This window comes from Ochotona curzoniae, unplaced genomic scaffold (genome assembly GCF_017591425.1).
Source record: "Ochotona curzoniae isolate NIBS_2020 unplaced genomic scaffold, NIBS_Ocur_1.0 contig_3819, whole genome shotgun sequence".
NCBI classification, from domain to species: Eukaryota; Metazoa; Chordata; class Mammalia; order Lagomorpha; family Ochotonidae; genus Ochotona; species Ochotona curzoniae.
Genome location: NW_024466004.1, coordinates 27,760,537 through 27,784,444, shown reverse-complemented (window position 1 = coordinate 27,784,444; position 23,908 = coordinate 27,760,537). Strand labels below are relative to the sequence as shown.

The 23,908-nt window shown below is 37.6% G+C and overlaps 1 protein-coding gene across 1 annotated transcript in view; it reads right to left on the bottom strand.

Moving 5' to 3' along the window:
• Positions 1 to 23,908, bottom strand: part of RIMS1 (regulating synaptic membrane exocytosis 1) — a 446,205-nt gene that overhangs the window by 276,900 nt on the left and 145,397 nt on the right. The window contains 1 exon segment of the mRNA XM_040983625.1: positions 19,987 to 20,006. Within this exon segment, the coding sequence (XP_040839559.1) occupies positions 19,987 to 20,006 (20 nt within the window).

The window sequence follows — 23,908 nt, the reverse complement described above, 5'->3', positions numbered from 1 at the left end:
GTGCTTCTAAACTTATATAAACTATTTTGCTCACCATTGTACTCTGAGCAACTAGAATTCTACCTAGCACACACAAGCTTTTTTTCAACTGGGTAAATAAATTAATATAAAGTATGATATCTTGGTGCTAAGAAAGAAATTGAGAAGGTATGAGAACCAAAAATGTTAAACTGAAACTTACACTGACGTTTTGGATATTATGATTAAAATGTAGCACATAACTTCAGGAATTCAAAATTTACAGTTCTTTTCAGCATAATATCTGACTACCCAGTTTCTGCCTCAACATCTGCATGAAATCATAATAAAATGAAATAACAATTAAACAAGCACAGAAGAAATAAAGTAAGAAACCTTGGGTGGACAGATGGGTTCCGATTGCTCCCAAGGTAATCTTTTAATTCTCATGCCACAGTTGCCAAGGAAAAGTGAAAATCATGGGATGCATTCAATGCTCACAGATACAGTAAGGCTAAAACATCTGGCTTTTTCTTTTCAAGAGGGAAGCCTTCAAGCAGCCATGTACTGTCACAGGCTGGATTGTATCAATACACATGCTTTGGAAAAACAATAAAGATGATAATAATAATAAGCTGTGTTCTCAAACGCCAATGAGACAGAAACAACAGCAACATTCTGAGAAATCCAGAGACAGATCTGGTTCATTTCATCTTTGTTACAGCACTAACCTGTAGTGGTAGAGCTCCTTAATTCGTTTCAATCTGACTTTTATCAAAAGAACTGTTGAATCTGCCCTTACACCTGCAGCAAAGCACCACATGCCTGCACTAGGGAAGTTGGCCAGTGGAGTATGGTTTCCTGCTTGCTGACTGTTCAGACCCTGCAGCCAGCCCTCCCTTCACAGCGCCTTGACAGGGGAGGTAGCAGTAACCAGCAGCAAAACACAGCCTGCTGGCATCTCATAGAGTCATAAAATCAGCAGCATTCCTCCAACCTATTCTCCTCCAACTCAGAACAGTATTAAATTCATACTTTCACAGCCTGACTGTATCACAGTCGCTTCCTTGACTGTCACAACGCTCGGTGTCCCTGGCACTTCTTTTACTGAATTACTTGCAAGCACCTCACCCTCCGCCGTAGTCTCCTCTGCTCTTTGGGCCAGTATGTTTAGATCCTTTCTCTTCGTCTTGTTGTTTCAGTTCAGTTCCTTTTAGAATTCCTGTAGGCCTTAGGCACTTTAGAAATCCGTTCCAGGCACGGCCTCGTCTTGTTGATCATGAACAATTATGTTGCAGTTCTAGCCATCTCCCTTCAATCTGCTCATTTCTTCAAACTGTTTCTCTCTAATTTTCTTCCTCCACCCCTCCACTGCTCTCTATTTCTGATTTCTCTCCCACACCTGTTTTCTGCCTCTGAGGACAACTGAGTAGACCCGCAATTAGAGCTAAGAATAAAGGAAAGATTTTATATACCAGTGCTTAAACAGACAGAATTTCTGTGAGCAAAACTGCTTCAGATTGCCTTGCATAACAACTACCAATATCACGTAAATGAAAAATTAATAAAAAAGCTATAAGGTTAAGAGGGGAAAAAAAAAGAATTAGGTCTGATTTCTTGGCAGAGATTTGGGAAGCAGATGGAACATAGTAGAATGATACTGGATGCTGGAACCTGTCAGGCTGTAGTATCTCAGAGACCATGGATTAAAAATTGGTCCCCTGCCTTCCTTGGAGACTTTTCCAAATTTTATGTATTTACAATGTAGTAAAAGTAGAAGAGACAATTGCCCAGCAGTGGTATCGGCCATTTCAACTCGTCACCAGAAGAGTGCATCCTTTCTATTGCATGATTCCTGACCATACTTAGTTATCTGTGAAGTGGAAACATTGATCTAAGTTTTATGGAGGATATAGGCAGAATATAACAGGCTCTGATTTTTCCATTTTAAAACATTGTTTATTTGAAAGGTGGTGATTGAGAGAGGAGGAGAGAGAGAAAGATTCCATCTGCTGGTTTAATCTGCCAAATATCTAGAACATTTGTCTAGAACACAGTGTTTGGTATGGCTGAGGCTGGGAGATCAGAACTTCTTTAGAATTTTCCACATGTATACTTAAGATATCATCTGTTGCACCCCAGAATGCACATTAGCAGAAAGAAGGATCTAAAGAGTAGAGTTGGGATGGGAACCCAGGTGTTAGGAAATGGGATACAGCTTAAATACTGTGCCAAACAGCCACCCCAAGTAATGTGTATCCTTAGAAAGGGAGTAGCGATATCAAGTACAATTTACGAAGACTCAGTTTGTCCATAGCATGCTATGTGCTTCCTCTTCACTAACTCATTTTTCAACATGTTCCAGGTACTGTTTTAAAGATTTATTTTTATTATTTTTTATTGGAAAGGCGGATATACAGAGAAGAGAGACAGAGAGGAAGATCTTCCGTCCAATGATTCACTCCACAAGTGAGCGCAACGGCCGATGCTATGCCAGTCCGAAGCCAGGAGCCTCTTCCGGGTCTCCCACGCGGGTGCAGGTTCCCAAAGCATTGGTCCGTCCTGGACTGCTTTCCCGGGCCACAGGCAGGGAGCTGGAAGGGAAGTGGGGCTGCCGGGATAGAACCAGCGCCCATATGGGATCCCAGGTGTGCAAGGCAAGGCGAGGACCTTAACCACTGCGCCACCGCGCCAAGCCCGGTACTGTTTTAGATGTTGGAAATATCATGACAGATAGAATATAGACCCTGAACTCAGTGTGTCTACGTTCTGGATGGAGGTAGATAAAGTAGACAAATAAACATATCACATTACAAATAACAGATGCAGGGTCACTGAATCAAAACCTAGTGCATATAAGGAGAATTGACTCAGTCCCTCCACAGCAAGTGAATCTGCACAGAAACTCAAGTAGGTAAGGATGCCTTCCAAATATCAGAATATTTCTGTCATAGGGATGATCAAGTACAAAGCCACTGGGCCAGAAGGAGCTTACCAAACAAGAGCACAAGCTAACAGGCTGAAGCTGAACACAGGGTCAGTGGCCACATGCTGCAGGACTTCACCATGGGTGCCAAATTGTATAGACCTTGTTCTAAACAGGCATAGGGGAGACATAATCTAAAGGAAATACGCATAGCATCACTCTCTGTATTAGAAAAGAAAATCTTCAAAAGGTTGAAAGTCAGTTCTAGAAGAACACACTGAAATCTCCCTGGTGAAAGGCAGAGTGGCTTGGGGTGAGGATACTGGCATGCTTTGTAGACTCTGACATCCTTGATTTGAATATCAGCTCTACCACTTCCTGCTTTGTAAAGGAAAAGTCGCATAAATACTCCTTGCTTTGGAAATTCTTCATTTTTAAATAATATTTGTTTCATTTGAAAGTCATATTTATACATAGAAAGTGGGAGAGACAGAGAGCAAGAGATCTTCCATCTGCTGGTTCATTCCTCAGCCACAGTGGCCAGAGGTAGACCCATTGAAGCTAGGGGCCAGGGGCGTTATCTGGGCCTCCCACCTGTGTATGCAAGAGACCAATATCTTGAGCCATCCTCTGCTTATTTCCCAGGTTGTAAGCAAAGAGCTGGATCAGAAATGGAACAGCTGGGACTAAATCGACGCCCATCTGGGATGCCAGAATTGCAGGCAGAGGATTAGCGTGCTACACCATTGTGTCAGCCCCAGGAAATTCTTCACTTTCAGAAAGGATACTGAAAAAAATTTCTCATAGTATTACAGTGAACATTAACTGAGATAGTAGTTAAAACCATAATAAAGTTATTGGCTTAGTGTAAGATGTCATTAAAATTTATCATTATTATGTTATTTTTAATTTTTTACTTCTTTTTATTATTATCATTTTATGATCCAGTTCTATAGGCTCTGGGATTTCCCTTATCCCTTCCCCAATTCCCTGCTCCCCCAGTGAGTTCCCCTATATCATTATTATAATACAGTTCTTCATACACAGTCATATGTCCATCATTGTGGGCATAGACAATGGCAGAGAGTTCAGCCTCCTATTGTCAAGATACAGTTAACAGTTTCATTGGGATTCCATCTTTGTCTGGAAGTACAGATGTATACTGCATTGTATCCTCACATCTGGGTATGACAGTCTCCATTACACAGCTACTTTACATCCCCTTAAATGAAAAGCCACAATACAAAATCAACAACAGGAAAAAAAAAATTAAAAACAGCATGAAGTTAAATAACATGCTATTATTATTATTATTATTAACAGCACTATTTCTTTTATTTTCTTACTGGTACTAGAAAACATGTCCTTCTGTATGCTTCTCCATAGCAGAAGAAAAACAATTTACTAATAAAATTTTTAGAAATTCTACATTTTTAAATGATCAGCAGCAATCACTTTTAAAATTCTAACATTAAAAAAACTTACACTTTCTGAGTAAAATTTGCAATGCTAATTATTCTTTCATATTGATCTTCAGTAAAACTCAATAGGGTGCTATGATTCAATATCCACTAAATATTTCCTTCTGCCAGTTCACTGGTGTTCTCAGATGAGAGACATATCTTGGCAAGAATCTAGTACTCATCATGCTCCAAAATATGATCTCAGGATTCAGTTTGGTATAAGACCCACTGAGCTCCAACTGACCTTCCTTCTCTTCCATGTGAAACCACAGAAGCTGTCTCTGAATCCACCATCAGAATTTGTTCCCTAAACACAGATGTTACTTGATCACTCTCATTGAAATTCAGAAGAACAGTAAAAAATAGTTTTAAATCAGGATTACTAACAGGTATCTTTGCACCACTGCTCCCTTCTATGTGTTGGTTATGAGTACAAATATTTTTAGAGAGGGAACTGCAGTATCAGAAGACATATACCATGCTTATCTTACAGCAAACACATGTCTACATAAAGCATACACCAGTACAAACACAATGGAACACAGACAGTAATTGTCCAAACTATAGTCCAAAACTGAACTATCATTTTAACTCACTTTCAAACAAAAGTCTCACACCTGTGTTTACATTAACAGCCTCCTAGGTGGTCCTTTAGAAGACAGCTTTGTCTGTTCACAACTGAAACCCACTCTCAGCTGCTGGAAAATTGAAAAAAAAAAAAAAGAAGAAGCGAGAGAAAAACTGTTGTTGGGCAATGCAAAAAAAAAAAAAAAAAACCAGGAAGATTTCTAGCTCTTGTATTTGCTGGCGAAAATCCAGTGAGATTAACTGCTTGATCTGAGTGACATTCCTGTTTTTGCTGGGAACCACAGTATCAACCTCAAGTTCACAGCTTGCTATCAAGTAGACTCATCTTTTGGCCTTTGTCGAAACCAAACTGCCTCTTCCCATCATTCCTCCTTCCTTGCTTTCCTTTCTCTTTCATTTATTTCTCTCTCCTTCTTTCCAGACCTCCCTATTTCTGTTTCTCCTTTGCCTCTCTCCTATTTTATTTTAATTTAGCATCATTTTTCAATTATTTCTAGGGTCATTCCAGAGCAGTATGCAGCGATATGCCAAATATCTCGGCAGCTCACAGTTGTTTAGCTTCCTAACTACAGAATGAGAACATTTACCAGGCAATTTGAAATATGGTATACGTGATACACGCCACCACAAGAAACTACAGGGTCCCCAAGGAACAAGGAAGAAAGAGGAACCCTGAGATAAATGTAGATGATGATTTGTGGGAAAAAAACAATTTAAAAAAATATGAGGAAGAGTTGCAGAGTTCCTTGGTAAGAACAAAAATGTACAAAAGGGTCGAGATGTGAAAAGTTCTAGATTGGATAGTGACACAGGATGCTCAAACTGTAGCCCAAGAGGAGTAGAAGCAACTGAACAGGAATTTTGTTTCAAGATGATTATATATTGACTGTCACCTATACCCAACTGAGATGAGATTTAGGCATGATTTGGGGCTTCAATAAATACTTGGACTAAGACTTTCAAATTGGGATGGATATCATTATGCAAGTAAGGACAGGAGCTTTGGGATTCCAGAGAGCAGTTTTAGGGGCTAAATTAAGTCTCCTGAAAATACAGATTTTTAAAGTTCTAGAGATCAGCATATTGAATTTGACCATATTTGGAGGTAATATCTCTATAGGGGTAATTAAAATAAAATTTTGAGAGTGGGCTCTGTTCCATTAAGATTGGAATTCTTATCACCAGAGCATCATTAAGAATTGGGGAATACAAACAAAAACCAAAATATGTATAACTGGAGCAAAGTAGTACTTTACTCCAGTTAGAGTGGCTGTAATTCAAAAACCAAAATACAGTAATGCTAATGAGAATGTAGAGAAAAAAAGCACTATAATATACTGATGGTGGCGCAATATGGAGATTCCTCAGTAAACTAAAAATAGATCTATAGTATGATCTACGACTTTACTGCTGAGATTATATCTTAAAAGAGATGAGAAAAGGATATGAAAAAGGCATCTGCATTGTCACGTATACAGCAGCTCAATTCACAATAGCTAAGATATGGAATTAAGAGATAAGTTCATCAACTGATGATTGGGTAAAGAGAATTCAGTATACAGACAAGATGGAATAACACTCAGCCATAGGAAAGAATGGAATTCTACATCTACAACCAAACAGATGAAACCGCATATCACTGTAGTGAAATAAGCCAATCTCCAAAAAATAAACGTCAATCCCCTTATTTTTGGAAGTTAATATACAGAGAGAATAAAAATTGTGTGCATGTCATATATTATTTAGTATTTAGTTATATATATGGATATATGTATCTATGTATGCATCTCCATTGAATTGAAACATGTAAATGGAAATGCATTCTTCTATCCTCTCAAATAGAAATATAAGTGCTGTTGCAATTGGTGTGGCTGCCTCCTGCAGTATAAACATCCCATGTTGGTGCCAGATCTAGTCTTCAGCTGCTCTTCTTCTGATCCAGCTCCCTGTTTATGGCCGGCAAAAGCACTGAAGAATGATCCAAAGCCTTGGGACCGTGTTCCCATGTGGGAAGCTCAGACGAAGCTCATGGTTTCAAATGGCTGTGCTCTGGCAATTACAGCCATTTGGGAGGGAACTGGCAGATGGAAGATCCCAATTTCTCTGCCTCTCTTCTGTAAATTTGCCATTGAAACAAAAAAATAAATATTTGAAAAAAATACACTGGAGAGTGGGGAATAGAGAAGAACCAGGAGCTTCTTCTGTTCTTCCACACAGTTGTAGGATCCCAAGGCTTTGAGCCATCTTCTACTAGTTTCCCAGGCCAACATACGAAAGCTGAATGAGAAGTGGAGCTGCCAGGACATAAACTGATGCCCATATGGGATCCCAGCATATGCAAGGAAAATATCTAGCCACTAAGCCATCATGCCAGGCCCAAAGTGTTTGCTCTTAAGTTGAATGTTGGCCATGAGTGCACTCACAGGACAAAAAACTCACTTATCCATGCACATTTCTTGACATGCATAGTGTATTTCAATAAAACTGGAATTTCATTTCCTCACATCTTTGAATTCTGGAAAGGAAAGAATAGGGTGTGGTCGGGTTAGTTCTTCCTCAGGTCCCTCTCTTCCATTTACAGAGCATCATCTTTGCTCTGTAACTTCACATCATCCTATCTTTCTACATACCTGTGCCCCAATATTCTCTTGAACAAACACACACACACACACACACACACACACACACACACACACACACAATTCACTTTTCTTTTTAAAAGGTCCCACACCATAGGTAGAATACAGCAAAATGAGACATACGGTTTATATCAAGCTAAGGAGTTTGTTGATGGGAATATAAACTAGTACAACCATTGTGGAAGATGGTGAGGAGATTCCTCAGAAATATGAAAATACATCTAACATATGATCCAGCCATAACCCTTCCTGGAATACATCCAAAGGAACTGAAGTCAGAATATGAAAGAATTATCTATAGCAACAAATTCGCAGCAGGTGAATTCATAACAGCTTAGCTATAGGAATCTATGTGGATGTCTGTCTCTCCATCAACAGGTGAGTGGATAAACAAAATGTGATCCTTACACATGGAATCATGGAATTTTACTCTCAGCCACATAAAACAATGAGATCTTGCCATTTGCAACAAAATGTATACAAGTAAGATTCATAAAATAAACCAGTTACCAAACAACAAATATCCCATGTTTTCTTAGATGTGTGGTAATTTATATGTACATAATAAAAAAAAATAAGTTACAAGAATGAAACCCACATCTTTCGATTTAACCTTACATATATACTTATTTTTCTTGGAAAGGCAGATTTACAGAGAGGAGGAAAGACAGAGAGAAAGATCATCTGTCTGCTGGTTCACTCTGCACATGACCTTAGTGGCCAGAACTAAGCCAATCCAAAGCCAGGAGCAGGAGCCTTGTCTGGGTCTCCAATGTGGGTGCAGGGTCCCAAGGCTTTGGGCCATCTTTGACTGCTTTCCCAGGTAACAAGCAGGGAACTGGAAGGGAAGTAGAGTAGACTAGACATAAACCAGCATCCAAATGGAATCCTGGCGCATGCAAGACAAGGATTTAGCCACTACGCCATCGAGTCAGGTTCTACTTAGAGTTCTTATACACATGCCTGAGGAGCAGTCATCTTCTCTCTTACTCCTTGTTGAATTTTTTTTTGTTTAACACAAAATTGAGCTCATGATGATAAAGTAAACTGAACATGAATTATCACAAAATCTAAAACAAAAATATGAAAGAACGAAAGACGGAATGATTAAGCAGAAGGTCGTTGGGAAGTATCATTATGTCCTTAAAACTATATATATGTATATGAATATACATATACTGTATTTACATGAAACATTTTCATTTGTATAAACAAATAAGTAAAATAATTAAATAATCAATGAATCGCATTTAAAATGTTTTTAAAAAGAAAAAAGGAACAGAACATAGGCATGTGAAAGAGGAGGGTCTGAGGAGATGAAGGTAAGATAATGATCTCTAAGTCAGAGCAACCTCAGCAGGAACTAATCCTGCCACTCCATGAGTTCTCATTTCCAGATTCCAGTGTTATGAGAAAATGAAATGCCATTGTTCAAATCATCGAGTCTGCAGTAGTTTGCAGTCTTAGATTGATAATGATTTTTTTAGTTTTCACAGTTTAAGCCAATAGAAGCTAATAGTTCAGATTTGAGAAGCAGCATCCAAACTTTAAAAGCCACAGTGAGGAGTGTAGACTTTGCCCTTGGGGTCTAGAATAGACTCTGTTTTTGATGGAAGCACTTTTCTCATATCTGTTGCAAAAGCTTGCTGCTACAGCCAATCATTGGGGCACACTGATTCCCTGCTCAACATCTCACTAGCTGATAACTTTCATTAAATCCTTCAGCATTTCAAAATGTGCCCAAATCTGCTCTAGTTCATATCTGCTGTTCAGCTTTTAACTGGCTTTCTATTTCCTTAGTACGGTTCACTGTACATACTTTTTCACTTGAGATTTCAGGTATTGTTGCACATGCTGTTGAACTTTCCAATATCTCCTTCCTCTACTTTAAATGCCAACCACAATTTCCAACACCGGCCCCTTGCATTTCTCTGTCTGAGGCTTTTCTCTGACCACTGAAAACTTCTTTGTCTCAAGAACAGAATACTTGGGAAGTCAGAGCAGAAGTACCTCCTCCCATGACTGAGGGGGATTTATAAATAAATACTTCTGAGATGTGTGTTCACACTTATCCCCAGGTGTTTCTTGCTCCAATTAAATTTAATCTTTGCCACCCATCACCTCCTTGATGTTGTCAGTTGTTCTCACTCCTTCACTCTTTATATATATATATGTATGTACATATATACAAATACGTATATATAAGTATACACACACACACACACACACACATACATGGCTTCCAACACACAGATTCTCAAAAGGAGATTTGATCTATTAAGGCTAGAGAAATTAAATTTAAATGAGACAAGTATGGTGGGTCCTCATCCTGTGTAACTTAAAAGACTAACATGTGCACAAAAAAAGTGATATAAAGATACGGAGGGAAATGTCTGTGGCGTTAATTCATCCAGTTTTATCACTTCTCAGCCTTTAGGCTAAGATCAAGTGAGGTCATTCAGTTTTTAGCATTTAGGCTACTCTCTGAGTTCAATATACTTGTCTTTCCACTTATCATCCTCCCACTGGTGGATTCCTTTACCAATCAAATATAGCATTTGTACTTACAATTTATGTTTATACTTCCTTAACTAAAATGTATTTTCCAGCTTGATTTTATGATACTTAAATAATAATGTTCTGGTATTTCTGTTTTCAAAATCTAACAAAATATTTTCCATGGAGTCAGTGCTTAATAAAGGTTTGAAAAGGAAGAAAGGTAGTGGAAGAAAGGGGGCATGAGAAGAGAAGCACTTTGTTAAAATGCTTTTAGGATTGCAGTATTTTTATTTTGAAAAGTAAATTCACTGCATCACAAAACACAGAATTGTCATACTATATTGCTTCATCACTCTGTGTTTACTTTCAATAGAATTAAACAAAAAATAGGAGGTGAGCTGGGAAAAAACTACAACCAATGAAAAAAAAAAACTTGGACATTTAAAAAATGCCTCAGCAGAGAATGCATGCATTTAAAAACTGTTCCTCGCAGGCGACTCCTCCACTACAACAGTCCACTGAAAGATTTAAAATGCCAACATAAAATGGTTTCTACTCTACTCTGTGCAAAGGTCAGGCACAAGTTATCCTTATGGCTCTTGCTGACACAGCTGGGCTGAATAATTATATTTATGCACATTGCAATGAATTTATTTATGAGAATGAAATTGTTTCTGTCTTTTAAAACAATTAAAGTTTCTCCCTGGGGCAAAAATAAAAACATTACTGTATTGTAAATCTTTTCTAGAATTACTGGTAACGGATTTAAAATACTAAAAGAAAAATTACCTTGATTTGAGGTCTGCAAATATATACATTGACCAGCACTGGTAGCTCTGTGTAGTCTGCACTCAGCTCTTTCCTGTAAGGTGCTAAACCATTTTTTTTTTCTTTAAGGATTTATTGCAAAGTCAGATATACAGAGAGGAGGAGAGACAGAGAGGAAGATCTTCCGTGCTATGATTCACTCCCCAAGTGACTGCAACGGCCAGAGCTGCGCTGATCTGAAGCCAGGAGCCAGGAACTACTTCCAGGTCTACCACGCTGGTGGAGACAATGAGGAACATTGAGAGAGTCAGCAATGTGAGAATGGCACATTCACTGTGATGAGATTCAAGTTTAGACTGGAAGCAGAGTGTAGGATGCTCTGCAGGATAGCTGCCTATACCCGTGATTGCAAATTCAAGTGCATATCAATGCCAAGAAGACTCTGAAAAGAAAAAGCAAATTGAGAACCTTCTCAGTTCTCACTGGCAAATGTGATTCTACTAAATATCCAGGTATCCCAGAAAGCTGTTCATACACATCTTAATATGAACTTTTGCGATTTGAAGTAATTTCAAATAATCCAAAAGGCTGAAATAAAAAAAAAAAATGAATTCCTTTGCAGGTTGCCAGTTTTCTATAAGACCACCAAGAAGAAGCAATCATTTCTAGAATAATTTAATCATAAATTTATAAGGTATAAAATTAGGTAGTAGTATTATCGCATATTTAATCATTCTTTCTTATAGATAATCAGCAAATGAGCTTTTCATGGGGAGTCATTAAGAAGCAAAAATCAATATGATTTAGAAAATGCTTCAAAGTATCTGATACAAATATGTACAGTTACATAAAAGCAGAAAATATACAGTATGCATGAGAAAATCCAGAACATGTATGCATTATACATATATGTATACAGTGTATAAGATAATACTTTGATTTTAATCTCATAGTAGATTTTATTTGTTCAAATATCTTCAACAATTATTAAATAATTTACTTCCCATTCAGCTCCTTCTTGCAGCCTGGAAAAGCAGTAGAGGATGGCCCAAACTTTGGGACCCTGCATCCACATAGAAGAACCAGAAGAAGCTCCTGGCTCCAGGCTCCAGATTGCCTCAGCACTGGCCATTGAAGCCACTTGGGGAGTGAACCAGCCGATGGAGGATCTTTCTGTTATTCTTTCTCTCTGTAAATTTGTCCTTCCAAGAAAAATAAATAAAACAATAAAATAAAAAAAAAATAAAGTTCCTTATTCACCAAGTCTATATTCCAAGATCTTTGTAAATTTCCAAATTCTCATATATCCCTCTGCTGTTTCATAAAAATAATAAAATACGGGACTTAATTTAACAGTCACTGAAAGGTTAACAAATCGTTATTGCTTAATTTGCAGAATTTGACTAACTTCATGTAATGTGTATTAGCCATTATAAAATCTGATGTTCTACACTAAGTCTTATAAATAAACACTTATAAATATGTGTTTATTTCCCAGCTGAAAAGCATTATTTTCTTAGGCTCTGTCATGCTATTTTCTCCTCAAATAACCATTAATGAATGCTTAATTTCCAGTACTATTCTTTACAACAGAATGAAATCAACAAGGCAGAGAACAACATAGATATAAAAAATGACACTCCACATGTGACCAGTCAGCCCTATAATCCAATAAATTGCATATTATTTTTATACATAAGTAAACTAAGATTAAATGATTCATTAAAAGAATAGCCAGCAAGCATCAAAGCTGAAATACAGAATCTAGGACATGCAAATTTACCACTCTCTGATCTTCACAATTTACCATGTTTATCCTCTAGAGAAGTGCAAATGATGAATAGGCTCTAATTTTAATATATGGAAAGAATGAAAGCAAGAGATAAATGAGTGGTCAACCAAGGAATAGGCCCTTGGAGAAAAAGAACAAGTCACGTTTCAAAGGTTCCCTTCTTGTATAATTCCCCCTGGGATTACATATGCTACTCTACGGTTATGCTACCCAAATTTGGGTTCTTTGACTTACAATAGAAAACACACTACTAAATACATGTGATGCTGTGGTAAAAGGACCTTTTCAAAAAGATTTGTTTTATTATTTTATTTGAAAGACAGATACACACTGAAAAGGAGATACACAGAGAAAGATCTTTTTCATCCACTGTTTCACTCCCCAGGTGGCTTCAGGAGCTGGATCTAAGATGATCTAAACACAGGGGCTTCTTTCAGGTCTCCCATGTGAGTACAGGATTCCAAGGCTTTGGCCCATCCTCTACTGCTTTCCCAGGCCACAAGCAGGAACTGAATGGGAAGTTGAGCAGCCAAGATACTAACTGGTACCCATACAGGATCTTGGGGTTGCAAGGTAAGTATTTAGCCACCCGGCTATTGTGCTGGGCCTGGTAATAGATTCTTAACTGGAAAATCAGGAGCTGGAAAAGCTCTAGATATCTCTGTCGTGAGGACTACACTCTAATCTCCAAGAACAGAACATTGAATTGACATCTGAGAAAATGTAACTCTATGTGAAGGAAATTAATGCTGTTTTAACTATTTAAAACTTAACCATGTTTACCAATATTTTACCAATGCATAGCTTTAGAATTCTTGGAGATTTAACCACAGATCATAAAATTTTATTAAGCATTAATACAAACATGAACAGTACATAAAAGTTATTCATCTGTTTCCACCTTACTAATATTTCTCACATTAATGTCAGCATCATTTTTATAGGTTCTCTAGTCATGTAATAAATCTACTCTGCACATGGGTCAGAAAAAATGCCAAATGGTCACTAAGGTGTATGAGTCTTTGCAAATTTAGTCACTATTCTTGGTGAATTAGATCATAAAAGGAGAGCTCACTAAAATCATTACACTTTGAGTAAGTGTTTGAATGAGACAGAAAACAAACTTAATTTCCTGAGATCGTCTATCCATGGCATCAGTGACCACTACTGCCTTATGGTGACACCTTGATTTAATGAGGCATCACAGTATCATTTTCTTGAAATTATCACTATAGGGGGAATTTTTTTTCCAGATTTGTCATCTAAAGTTCAAGCTTAATGTATTAAGATTGTACTTGCACACACTGACCAAGCACCACATCGTCCAAGCCTCAAGATGCCAAGGGTAGAACCCATCCTGAATCCTCCAGTTGCTCAGATTTAAACTTGAGCACTGTGACTTTTTGTGTGCATGGGTATGTCGCTTAGCTTTCTGGGACTCAGTCTCAAGTAGGAATAATACCTTCCAGCACCTGACAAGAAATCCTTTCTCTCCATACTCTCCCCAAAACAAAGACTACTGCAAATGGGATGTCTAAAGAAAATACTGAGAAAAGAAACTAAAACCAGCAAGACACAATTTAAACAAGAGACCCTCCAAAGGGCAAGAAGTCAAATCAGTTTCTGGTTGTCATCAGGCTGAGACAGCCAAGAAGCAGGGACCAAGAGGGAGACATGTTTTACAAGAGGTACTGAGTTGATGAGGTGATTTTTCTCATCCTTCAAAGTGCATACTGTTCCTTTCCCAAGGTAAATGACCCTGCTAATTTTACTCACTTATGGTTTTCTCTAATCTTAAATGTGAATCAGTTATCACTGGAGAAAGAGGTAGTAGAAAGAAAGCTGTCCACATTTTCATTACTTGTTGCAGATGAGGAACCTCAGAATCAGAATCCCAACCATATGCACTTTGCTCATTGCTAATTGCAATATATTCTGCTTTTGTAACTCCTGTTTCACTTTCTTGGCTGAGAAACTGTGTGAGCTCACAGGCCTGACAGCCTAAGTGACAGATGACAAGTCAAGATGACAAAGTATTCCTAAAGGCAAAGGCCCCTGGTGTGCCTTTTAGATAAGACTTGCTCACTGACCCACTGCCCACCAGTTTGTACTATTTGAATTGGTTCACTTCAAACCCACCAATAGAAGCCTGCCTCCTTGCTGTTGAAACCAATAGTATGTTTCAGAGATAAGGCTCCATGCAAATGATGAATGAAAAACTGTAATTCTAATAGGCTGGTTAACTATATAAAAACCCTGCAATTCTGTGCCTCAGAGTCTTACTCTGGGATTGTTGCGATGGTGTGGATAAGGCCCGGGCTAGCCTGAATAAACTGTCCTTGTGTCTTTGCATCTGGACTCTTGGTGATTCCTTTGGGGAGCTCAGGACTGTGGAGGCAGCAGTAGTGGCAGTGCGGGGCCCGGTAGAAGCAGCGGAGTCAGCGGTAAGCGGCAGTGCAGCAGTTCACTCCCCAGAGCTGTAACACTGTCACGGCATGGCAATTTGCCGTTGTCAGAGAACATTTCCATGGCACGGCAGCCCTTCGTGAACAGAGCTGCAACGCTTGTACAGTGGCTCACCATGGCCCAAACATATCAGCGCAGGGCTGCCGAAGCAGATCCTAACGTTGTTCTGTCACCCGTGAGGCTGCTGCAGTAGTTGCTGCTGCCCGGGTGCTGGTAGCACTGATCTGGGCACATCACGGGTAAGTGGCTAGAAGGAAGATTCAAACAGTTTTCCTGAATGTCTCGCTTTGGAGCACTGTACAAGCAGACAGCTCTGTCTAGCCATCTAGAAGTCTACCACAGAAACCTCACGCAGACATTTGAACCTTCACCCCACAGAAGGAAGCTTGTTTGAAGAAGCAATAATGATTCAGCCAGGGAAGTTGGACACATCCTGGGTGCCATAAGAGAACATTCTCCCTGTTCCCATGTGCAAATCAAGCATGATGACCAGAGCATGAAGAGGTGGGAGGAAGAAGAGGTGCGTGCAGAACTGTTCCCAAAGTCCACCCAGCCCTGCACTGCAGTTCTGCGCCACAAGCGGGGATGAGTCAACAGCAAGAAGTAGAAGGAATGAATTTGGAGACACATGTGAGACAGAAATTTTAAAGAGTGCATGACGTAGTCACAATATTTATTACCAAGTGAAAGTGACTGAAAAGTGGCCAAATTGGAAAAAAATGCTCTCACAGCAGAGGAAGTCTGATGAAACTCGCGGAGACAGTTTTCCCTGAAAATGGGGGTTAATTTGACATTCAGTCCTGGTGAGTTGAGACCTCTCAACCAAAACAGTCTCTTGGAAAGCACGTAGTACCATCTGACCCGGTCAAACCACACCACATAAACTACATTAAGGATCCAGCTCTCAGCCAAACTACTGCAAGTAAACAATTTAATACCAAAGCCTCTATATCACAATTTAACCTTAAAGCCTGTTAACAATCATGTCTATTTTACTCTAAGTAATTCTCTAAATTTTGGAAGTAGTCTTTATATTTTAATTTTTCTGCTAGTGCCTTCAATATGGAATCTTCAATTTCACACTTTAAAAGATACCTTGGCTGAAATAAACAAGATACGAGCGATGTAAATATACTCAGTTAATATGTCTGTAGTTTAATCTCTACTATATTACATAAATGATTTCTTTGAAAAGGTCTTGTGAAAGTTTAGAACAGACTGATAAAATAGATTGGCAAGGGTCAATAATAAAAGACGAAATAAATACTACAGCATTTACTCCTATTTCTATTGGTCCCTTAATGTTTTCTTTAACATTATCCTTACTATTTATTCTAAAACAAAATGTCCCTGTCTTCAAAGCAAAAATTATACTCAAAGTTGAAAGTGGGACTGAGAAAATATTTTGCTGTATATCATTTGCCAACATTACTTCATTCCTCACTATTACACAAATCGGAAAAATCTGAAAGACTGGTCTTTTCTTTTTTTGTTTTGTTTTTTGCTGTTTAGGTTATGCAAGCACACTTACTCTTCCCGCTTGACCTCCAGATACTGAACATCATTTGAATGTCTACTGTCTTACACCTATTGAAGTTGTGTGTATAATAAACTGTAATGATATGTTACAATCCTCTCTTCCAGATGTCACACTATCTGAGATTGTGAGTTCCTACATGTGGATCTTATTCTAGCAATATCTATGTGTCCACCCCAGGGCCAGATGTCAGGGTCTTATTCCTTAGATCCTTGAAGGGGTACACTGGCTGCAAGGCTTCAGATATTCTTGCTTTCTCAGTCTCTTGACTATGGACTCCTGATACTTGCCTCATGACCTTACTTTCCAGCATTGTGTACTTCTGAGTCTTCAGAGCAAGCCTGGTCTAATCAGATGTCTTCCCCTGGTTTCCTGATTCCAGTCCACACTCTCCTCTGCAGAATCAGCACAGACCCACCTCCAGGCTCTGTCTTTACTCGGTGCTTGCCTGCAGCCATAACCTTTTTGCTTATCTCACCTATCAAACACTGGGCATCATATGTACTCAAATGGCGGAATGATGCCTGCAGTCAGGTGGTAGGGCTTACAGAGTACAGTCTGTCGTTGAATACTTCCTTAAATGTTTTAGCCTAACTTTGAGCATGAGTAATGCATTTACTTTTTACTATCAATCTACTAATGATGAAAATTTTAAGACAAGAAAAATGACATTGGTTTATTTATAACTTATTTAACTCGTTAATAAACTTAGTTAACATTTTCACCTTAGTCTTATAACCCTGAAAGTTACACCTGGGATGCCCACAACAGGCTTCATTGTGGTACAGGTATCCAACGTGATATATACATTTATTCTTTCTCAGAGCATTTTCTATTTTATTTTGTTTTCCACAGTGTGCAGTCATAGCCAATAAAATATATCATATACCTCTTAAGAAAGCATCCTTTAGGCCTCATTTCACTGAAAGTCTTTGGTGAATAGAAAAGCATTACTGTCAAGTTTAAATGACAACACGCTGCAGGCTCAGGGCTCAGGAGAATGCTCTGGTATTGAACAGATCTGAGCAGAATTCAGGTTGGCTAAGTTCCAGCTTAGGCAGCATCCTGAGAGGAAAGTAAAAGTGCTCACACAGGAACAGAGCTGGTGATTTAAAAAAAGTTTCATTGGGAAAACCTTCCGCTTTGGATGCATGATTTTCTGAGCCAGCAGATTCAGAGCTAGACTTTTGCACCATGAGTCAATGTAACTCTAATTATAATGTGGCAAGTGAAGGTATTTATAATATTCATTTGGTATTCTATTGTCCATCATTCTCACTTTAAAACGTCACTCTAATTATTACCATACATATATTTTCACTCCTAAAGATAGATTTTCACAGAATTTAGGTGTCTTGACAAATTTCTTACTTTAACTAAAGAGTAATTAAAACAAAAAAAAAAAAAAAGGAAAGAAAGAAAGCTTGATGCATCATCCTGCCTAAACTTAAGAGTATCAAAAAGAAAAGTTCCAGGCAACAATTCAGGTAAGGCCACTACAGAAGCAGAAAAGCCTTAATTAGAGGTTGGGGGAATCTCACTGACCCAAATAATATCCAAGATAGGATTATAATCCCATTTAAGCAATATAATAAAGTTTATATAGCATTCTTTTTTAAGATAAGGATTCCTCGTATGCCTAAGTCTGAATTTTTCCCTGTTGGAAGAGTATCAAAAGATTTCAGGAATAAAAGCAAACATCGTTTTAAAATAATACAGTCTGTTACCTAGAGAGACTGTTTCTCTTTATCTTCTGTTTTTTGGAAATACCATTTGTATCACTGATGTCATAATACAAAATCATTTTCTCTCAGCCTTCCTTTTTCATATTTTGCTCCTGATTTCACATGACCTCAAAATATAGTCTGGAAAATTTATTAGCATTTGAAATAAATGTTATAAAACACAAAACTGAGTGGATTTTCTATCCCACTATAAATTCCCTCCATCCATCATAGTCTTTCCAGAGTCTTCCAATCAAGCGGAAGGCTGAGGTAATTAGCAGCTCTGAGAGTGGTAGAGCTGTCTACCTTCCTTCGCTCTGAACAGTGCTTCATGGGTCCTCAGGGCTCGAGCTATGTGGTCAAAGGAGGCCTGCTATATTTGAACTGATTAAGGGCTTTATCAATCATACTACATGGTTAACAGGAAGCAGAGATGAGGTAGTTCTATTAGTTCTGTCCCAGGCAGATATATTCCAATAGATACTGCTTAGTGACTGTAACTAAGAATTAAAATACGCCTGCCAAACTGGCTGCTTTCCACTAATACAGGTTGGTAAATTTTGCTTTTAGGAACTGTATTAGATTCAGGCATGGGGCATAGTCAGAAGAAAGAATCAATTAGGATTAGCATGAACCCACAATTAACTAAAACTACCTCATTAAATATAAATGGTGGAAAATCAGAAAAAGGCACATGTTTTGTAACATACTTTGCATCCTATTTTCTTTTTTTTTTTTATTGTTGCTTACATTGTATTATGTAGTACAGTTTTATAGGCGCTGGGGATTCCATTTTCTTAAATATATATTTAATCTTGCAGTTTTACAACTGAAAGGTCATTTTATTTAAATCAAGTAGAGCCTTAATTTTAGCAAGGCAAATTCAATGTGTTTACGTGTGATTCAATAACTACTCCTTCAGTTTGCACTGTTAGGCATAGTCTTTTTATATTCCATATTAAAGATATGATTACACACTTCACTATCCTTCTGGCCTGACTCCCTACCTCTCACTTCTTTACTCCTTTCTACCCAACCACTCTATCTCTTCCCTTGCTATTCCCAGTAATCATTTGAAGTACTCTGGCTTAATGGCTTTGCATTTGATGTTTCAGCAGACTGACACACCTGTAAGTCACCCTCTCATTCACCTCATGTCCTTGTTATCTTTTCATTGAATCTGCTACCCTAACTAACTTAATTCAATATACAAATACATTGTTTCTCTGTGGGACTTTGCATCTCCCTTCCCTGATCCTTTCTTCCTCATTTTAAATGATTTACCTATATACGTGTGTGTAATGTGTCTATATATATGTAATACACATATATAATTTATATATATGTAATTTCATGTATCTCCAAAAGAACATCATCTAAAAATATTTTTTTGTTGTTGCTTAAATTGCATCTCAAACACCGAGAAAAGTGCCAAGCACTTGACACATAATTATTGGGTGAATAAGTTATTTTTGCTAGTATTAGTAACAGATTTGAATCCATCATTTTTGGCTTATAAATGTGATGATGGAAATCATTAGCAAATTAATGCTAACACACAGGGCTGGTAAGGTGGTACAGCAGACTAATCCTCCACCCTGTGGTGCTAGTATCTGTTATAGGCACCAATTCCTGTCTCCGCTACTCTACTTCTGATCCAGCTCTCTGTTTATGTCCTGGGAAGGCGGCAGAAGATGGGCCAAATCTTTGAGACTCTGCAACCATGTGAGTGTGCACCCATTTGGCAATTTGGGGAGTGGAAACTTTATCTGTATCTCCCCTTCTTTTTATTAAATATGCCTTCCAAATAAAATAGATCTTAAAAAAAGAAAAAAAAACTAACTCGCCCCACCTCTGAAGCAGTTCAACTACAAGTTACAAGGGATGATCAACTTTTTATTCAATCACAGACCACATAAAGATCTAAAAATTAACAAATACTAATGATTAGGAAGATGATATTTAAAGGTACCTAACCCAAAACTGTCATTACCACTTGCATCCTGCATCTTTTTAGGCCAGTATATATGTTATTGAAACTCAGCATCCAGACTTTTCAGATCCACTTTGATTTGTTCCCACCAACATGGGCAATTAAATGAAAATACTTACAAACCAGTTCCCACAGCTAAGGCCCATTGTTGACATGTTTAAAGGCTGTCTTATTTGTCCCATTGACTTTCTGCTTTCCATATATTATACTCACGTTTTTAAATTTGAAGTTACAAGGCTAAATTTAGTTCAGGTAGATTAATAAGCTGCTTCAGGCTGGAGAAAATTAAAACAAGGAAGCTCAGCATATTCTACAACAATCATCATTTCTAGCATTACTCTAGCTCAGATGACCTCATTTACAATCATTAGCAGGTCTTCAAAGAAATGTATGAAGCCCAAAAATTCTGTGGTTTGCACTTACACTTAATTTGAAATTGTTGTGTCACTTAGTTTGAAATTGTTGTGTGTCACAATGGTGCTTCTGAGAAATAAAACTAGTGAGCAGTTAGGTCTAACGTGCTTCTTCCAGGAATGCCAAAACTGCAATGGGGAGAACACAGAAAATCAACCTCTGTACTGTGATGGGTCACATCAAAAACAGTAACCTGCTAAAGCTAGGAATGTGAGGATGCCTTACAAATGATCTACTGTCGGGCCCGGCGCGGTGGCGCAAGTGGTTAAAGGTCCTCGCCTTGCACGCCCAGGATCCCATATGGGCGCAGGTTCTAATCCCAGCAGCCCCGCTTCCCTTCCAGCTCCCTGCCTGTGGCCCAGGAAAGCAGTCAAGGACGGCCCAAAGCTTTGGGAACCTGCACCCACGTGGGAGACCCAGAAGAGGCTCCTGGCTTCGGATTGGCATAGTATCGGCCCGTTGCGCTCACTTGGGGAGTGAATCATTGGACGGAAGATCTTCCTCTCTGTCTCTCCTCTCTGTATATCTGCCTTTCCAATAAAAAAATAATAATAAAAATAAATCTTTTTTAAAAAAAAAAGATCTACTGTTTCTTTATATAGGTCATTGTAGATGATACATTCATTCTAGGCTATATAAAAACAGGTTTACCTAACAACTGCATATCATAACTCGTTATCATCAATACTGTTACCTCAGTGATTCATTAGCTAGGGAGTATTTGATTTTTGTAATCATATAACTTCAAAATTGATTCCCTAACACTAAGCAAATGTCGTTCTTTAGAATAATTTTTTATATTATGCCAGTTTTGAAAGGATCTACTTTATTTAACAATTCAACTTGTAAGCTGACAGTAGAAAACAATATTTTATAGCTAAAGGACAGGGAAGCCTAAAGGTGAAAGCAGGAAAAAATTTGTTTGAAATATCGGTTTGACATTGTTAATTTGACCAAAACAAATATGTAAGGTGAATTCTGTATAAAAGTAACATACGTTTCTCTGAAATTTCATGTTTACAAAAACAAAACCTAAAATGTTTGCTATAAGTATAAACTTTTAAACAAATCATTCACCAACTTGGCCAGATCTCATTTTATGGCAAAAGACCTTGTCCTGTTCTGTAAAACACAACTCATTTGCTGTTTTTGCAGACACTTCTGTCCTGTTCCCATCGTTTTCCACAGCTGTATTTGGTATCTATCATCGTCTAATCAAGGCTAATCTCTGTAAATCTCCTTCTCTAAGGTGTCTGGGACAACCTCAGAGTTCTGTTTCATTGGTTCTCTCCTTATTAGGCCATTTTCTCAATAGTTTCTTTCAAAGAATACAATTTTAATTGACTAATTTAGCAGCTGTTTTGCTTTGCTTTATGCTTTCATGCTCATTTCAACACATTTTTACCACTTAAATTCTTTATAAAAAGTTTCTCTTTCGTGTACTTAGGACAGTTTCTTGTTTTAATTCTTATACTTAAGTTTATGTTCCATTCTTAGTTAATTTTTAGGTTAGGTTAGGTCAGATTAGGGTAGGTTATGGTCTAAATTTTTCTTTTTGCATTGAATATCCAGTTGTTTCAGCAATAGTTATTGAATTACTGAATTATCTAATTCAAAAATTACTGAAATTTATCTAATTTTGAGCATTCATTAATATCTTATAGAAATAGAATTCAATTTTTGGTAAATACCTTTATAAAAATTATTTAGCAACACCATTAAAATACTAAAGACACATTGTAAAATGTAGCAAGTACATGGGTAAGCAAAAGAATGTTATATCTCGGTCAAAATAGATATTATACAGAAGTTATCGGGTTAATTGTATTTCATGTAAGCTTAGCTTTCCATTTTTAGTTGAATTCTGTTTTTTTCAATAATATATATAACCAACTTTTTGAAATTTTATTCATTAAGATTTGTTTAGATTTATTAATTTATTTGAAATGCAGAGCAACAGAGAAAGAAAGAGAAAGGAAGGAAAGATCTTCCACCCATTGATTCACTCCTCAAATGACCATAACAGGCACGTCTGGCCATGTCAAAACAAGGAATGCCAACTTGGTCTTCCATTTGGGTGGCTAGGACCCATGTATTTGGGCCATCCTATGTTGCTTTCCAAAAGGCTCTAGCAAAAGCTGATTGGAAGCCTAGTTGCCACGACGTGACTAGGCACTTGGACAGGGAATGCTAACATTGCAAGTGGCTTAATCTGCTCACCAGTAAATTTTGAATAGCATTTCCTCAGTTTCATCTTCACCTAAACTACAAATAGAAAGAATTATTACATTTGTAAATAAAGTTGGATTATAGTAATACAGGTAGAAAAGGGAAATGAAGATCGAGTTAATCATAGCTCAACATGAACTAAAAATAACACAAGATTATATGTGGCAATATAATCTTGTGAAAAAAGATTGTTTTCAAAGAACATATTCAGAATTGGTAAGTCAAACTGAATGTTTTCAACAGAACACATACAGGGAAAAAAATGATATTAGTGTGGAAGCAATGGTATTACTCACTTGCCTGTAGTCCTTGACCCTCTGTACCCTAATCAACTAAGTAAGATCATTTAAATTAATTAATTAATTTTAAAAAAGAAAAAGCAGTGGATAACATCAGCATAAAATGACATTACACCTAATTGTTATGTTGATTAAATTTTGATCTCCCTTTCACACTCAGAGATCATCAGCCACTTTCTGTTGCTGTTGTATACAGATGCTGCAAAATTTCAAGAGATAGTTTATTTTTTAATAATATTACTTTCCCCATATCTTTAAATGAAAGTGAAAAGTGTCCATGACATAAAATTTCTGTTTATTTTTTTTCTATTCTTTTTCTTCATCTTTTTCTCCTTTTTCTTCTTGTATAAGAGTGACAGCTTTGGTAAAATGGAATTTGCCTTTTCAGGAATTTATTTGCATTCACAGGATTAGTGATGCAAGTCATCTTAGAAGCACGTGTGCGCGCATGTGTGTGTGTGCAATCTATGACTACAGCATTACACATCACAGTTTCCAAGATAAATTGAAACATGGCAAAAATTATAATTAGTACCAAGTGGGTGTAGTGTAAGAACTAAAAAAGCAAAGTAGAAGTCAAAAATTCATTTTTATATCTAATTGTCTGAAGCTT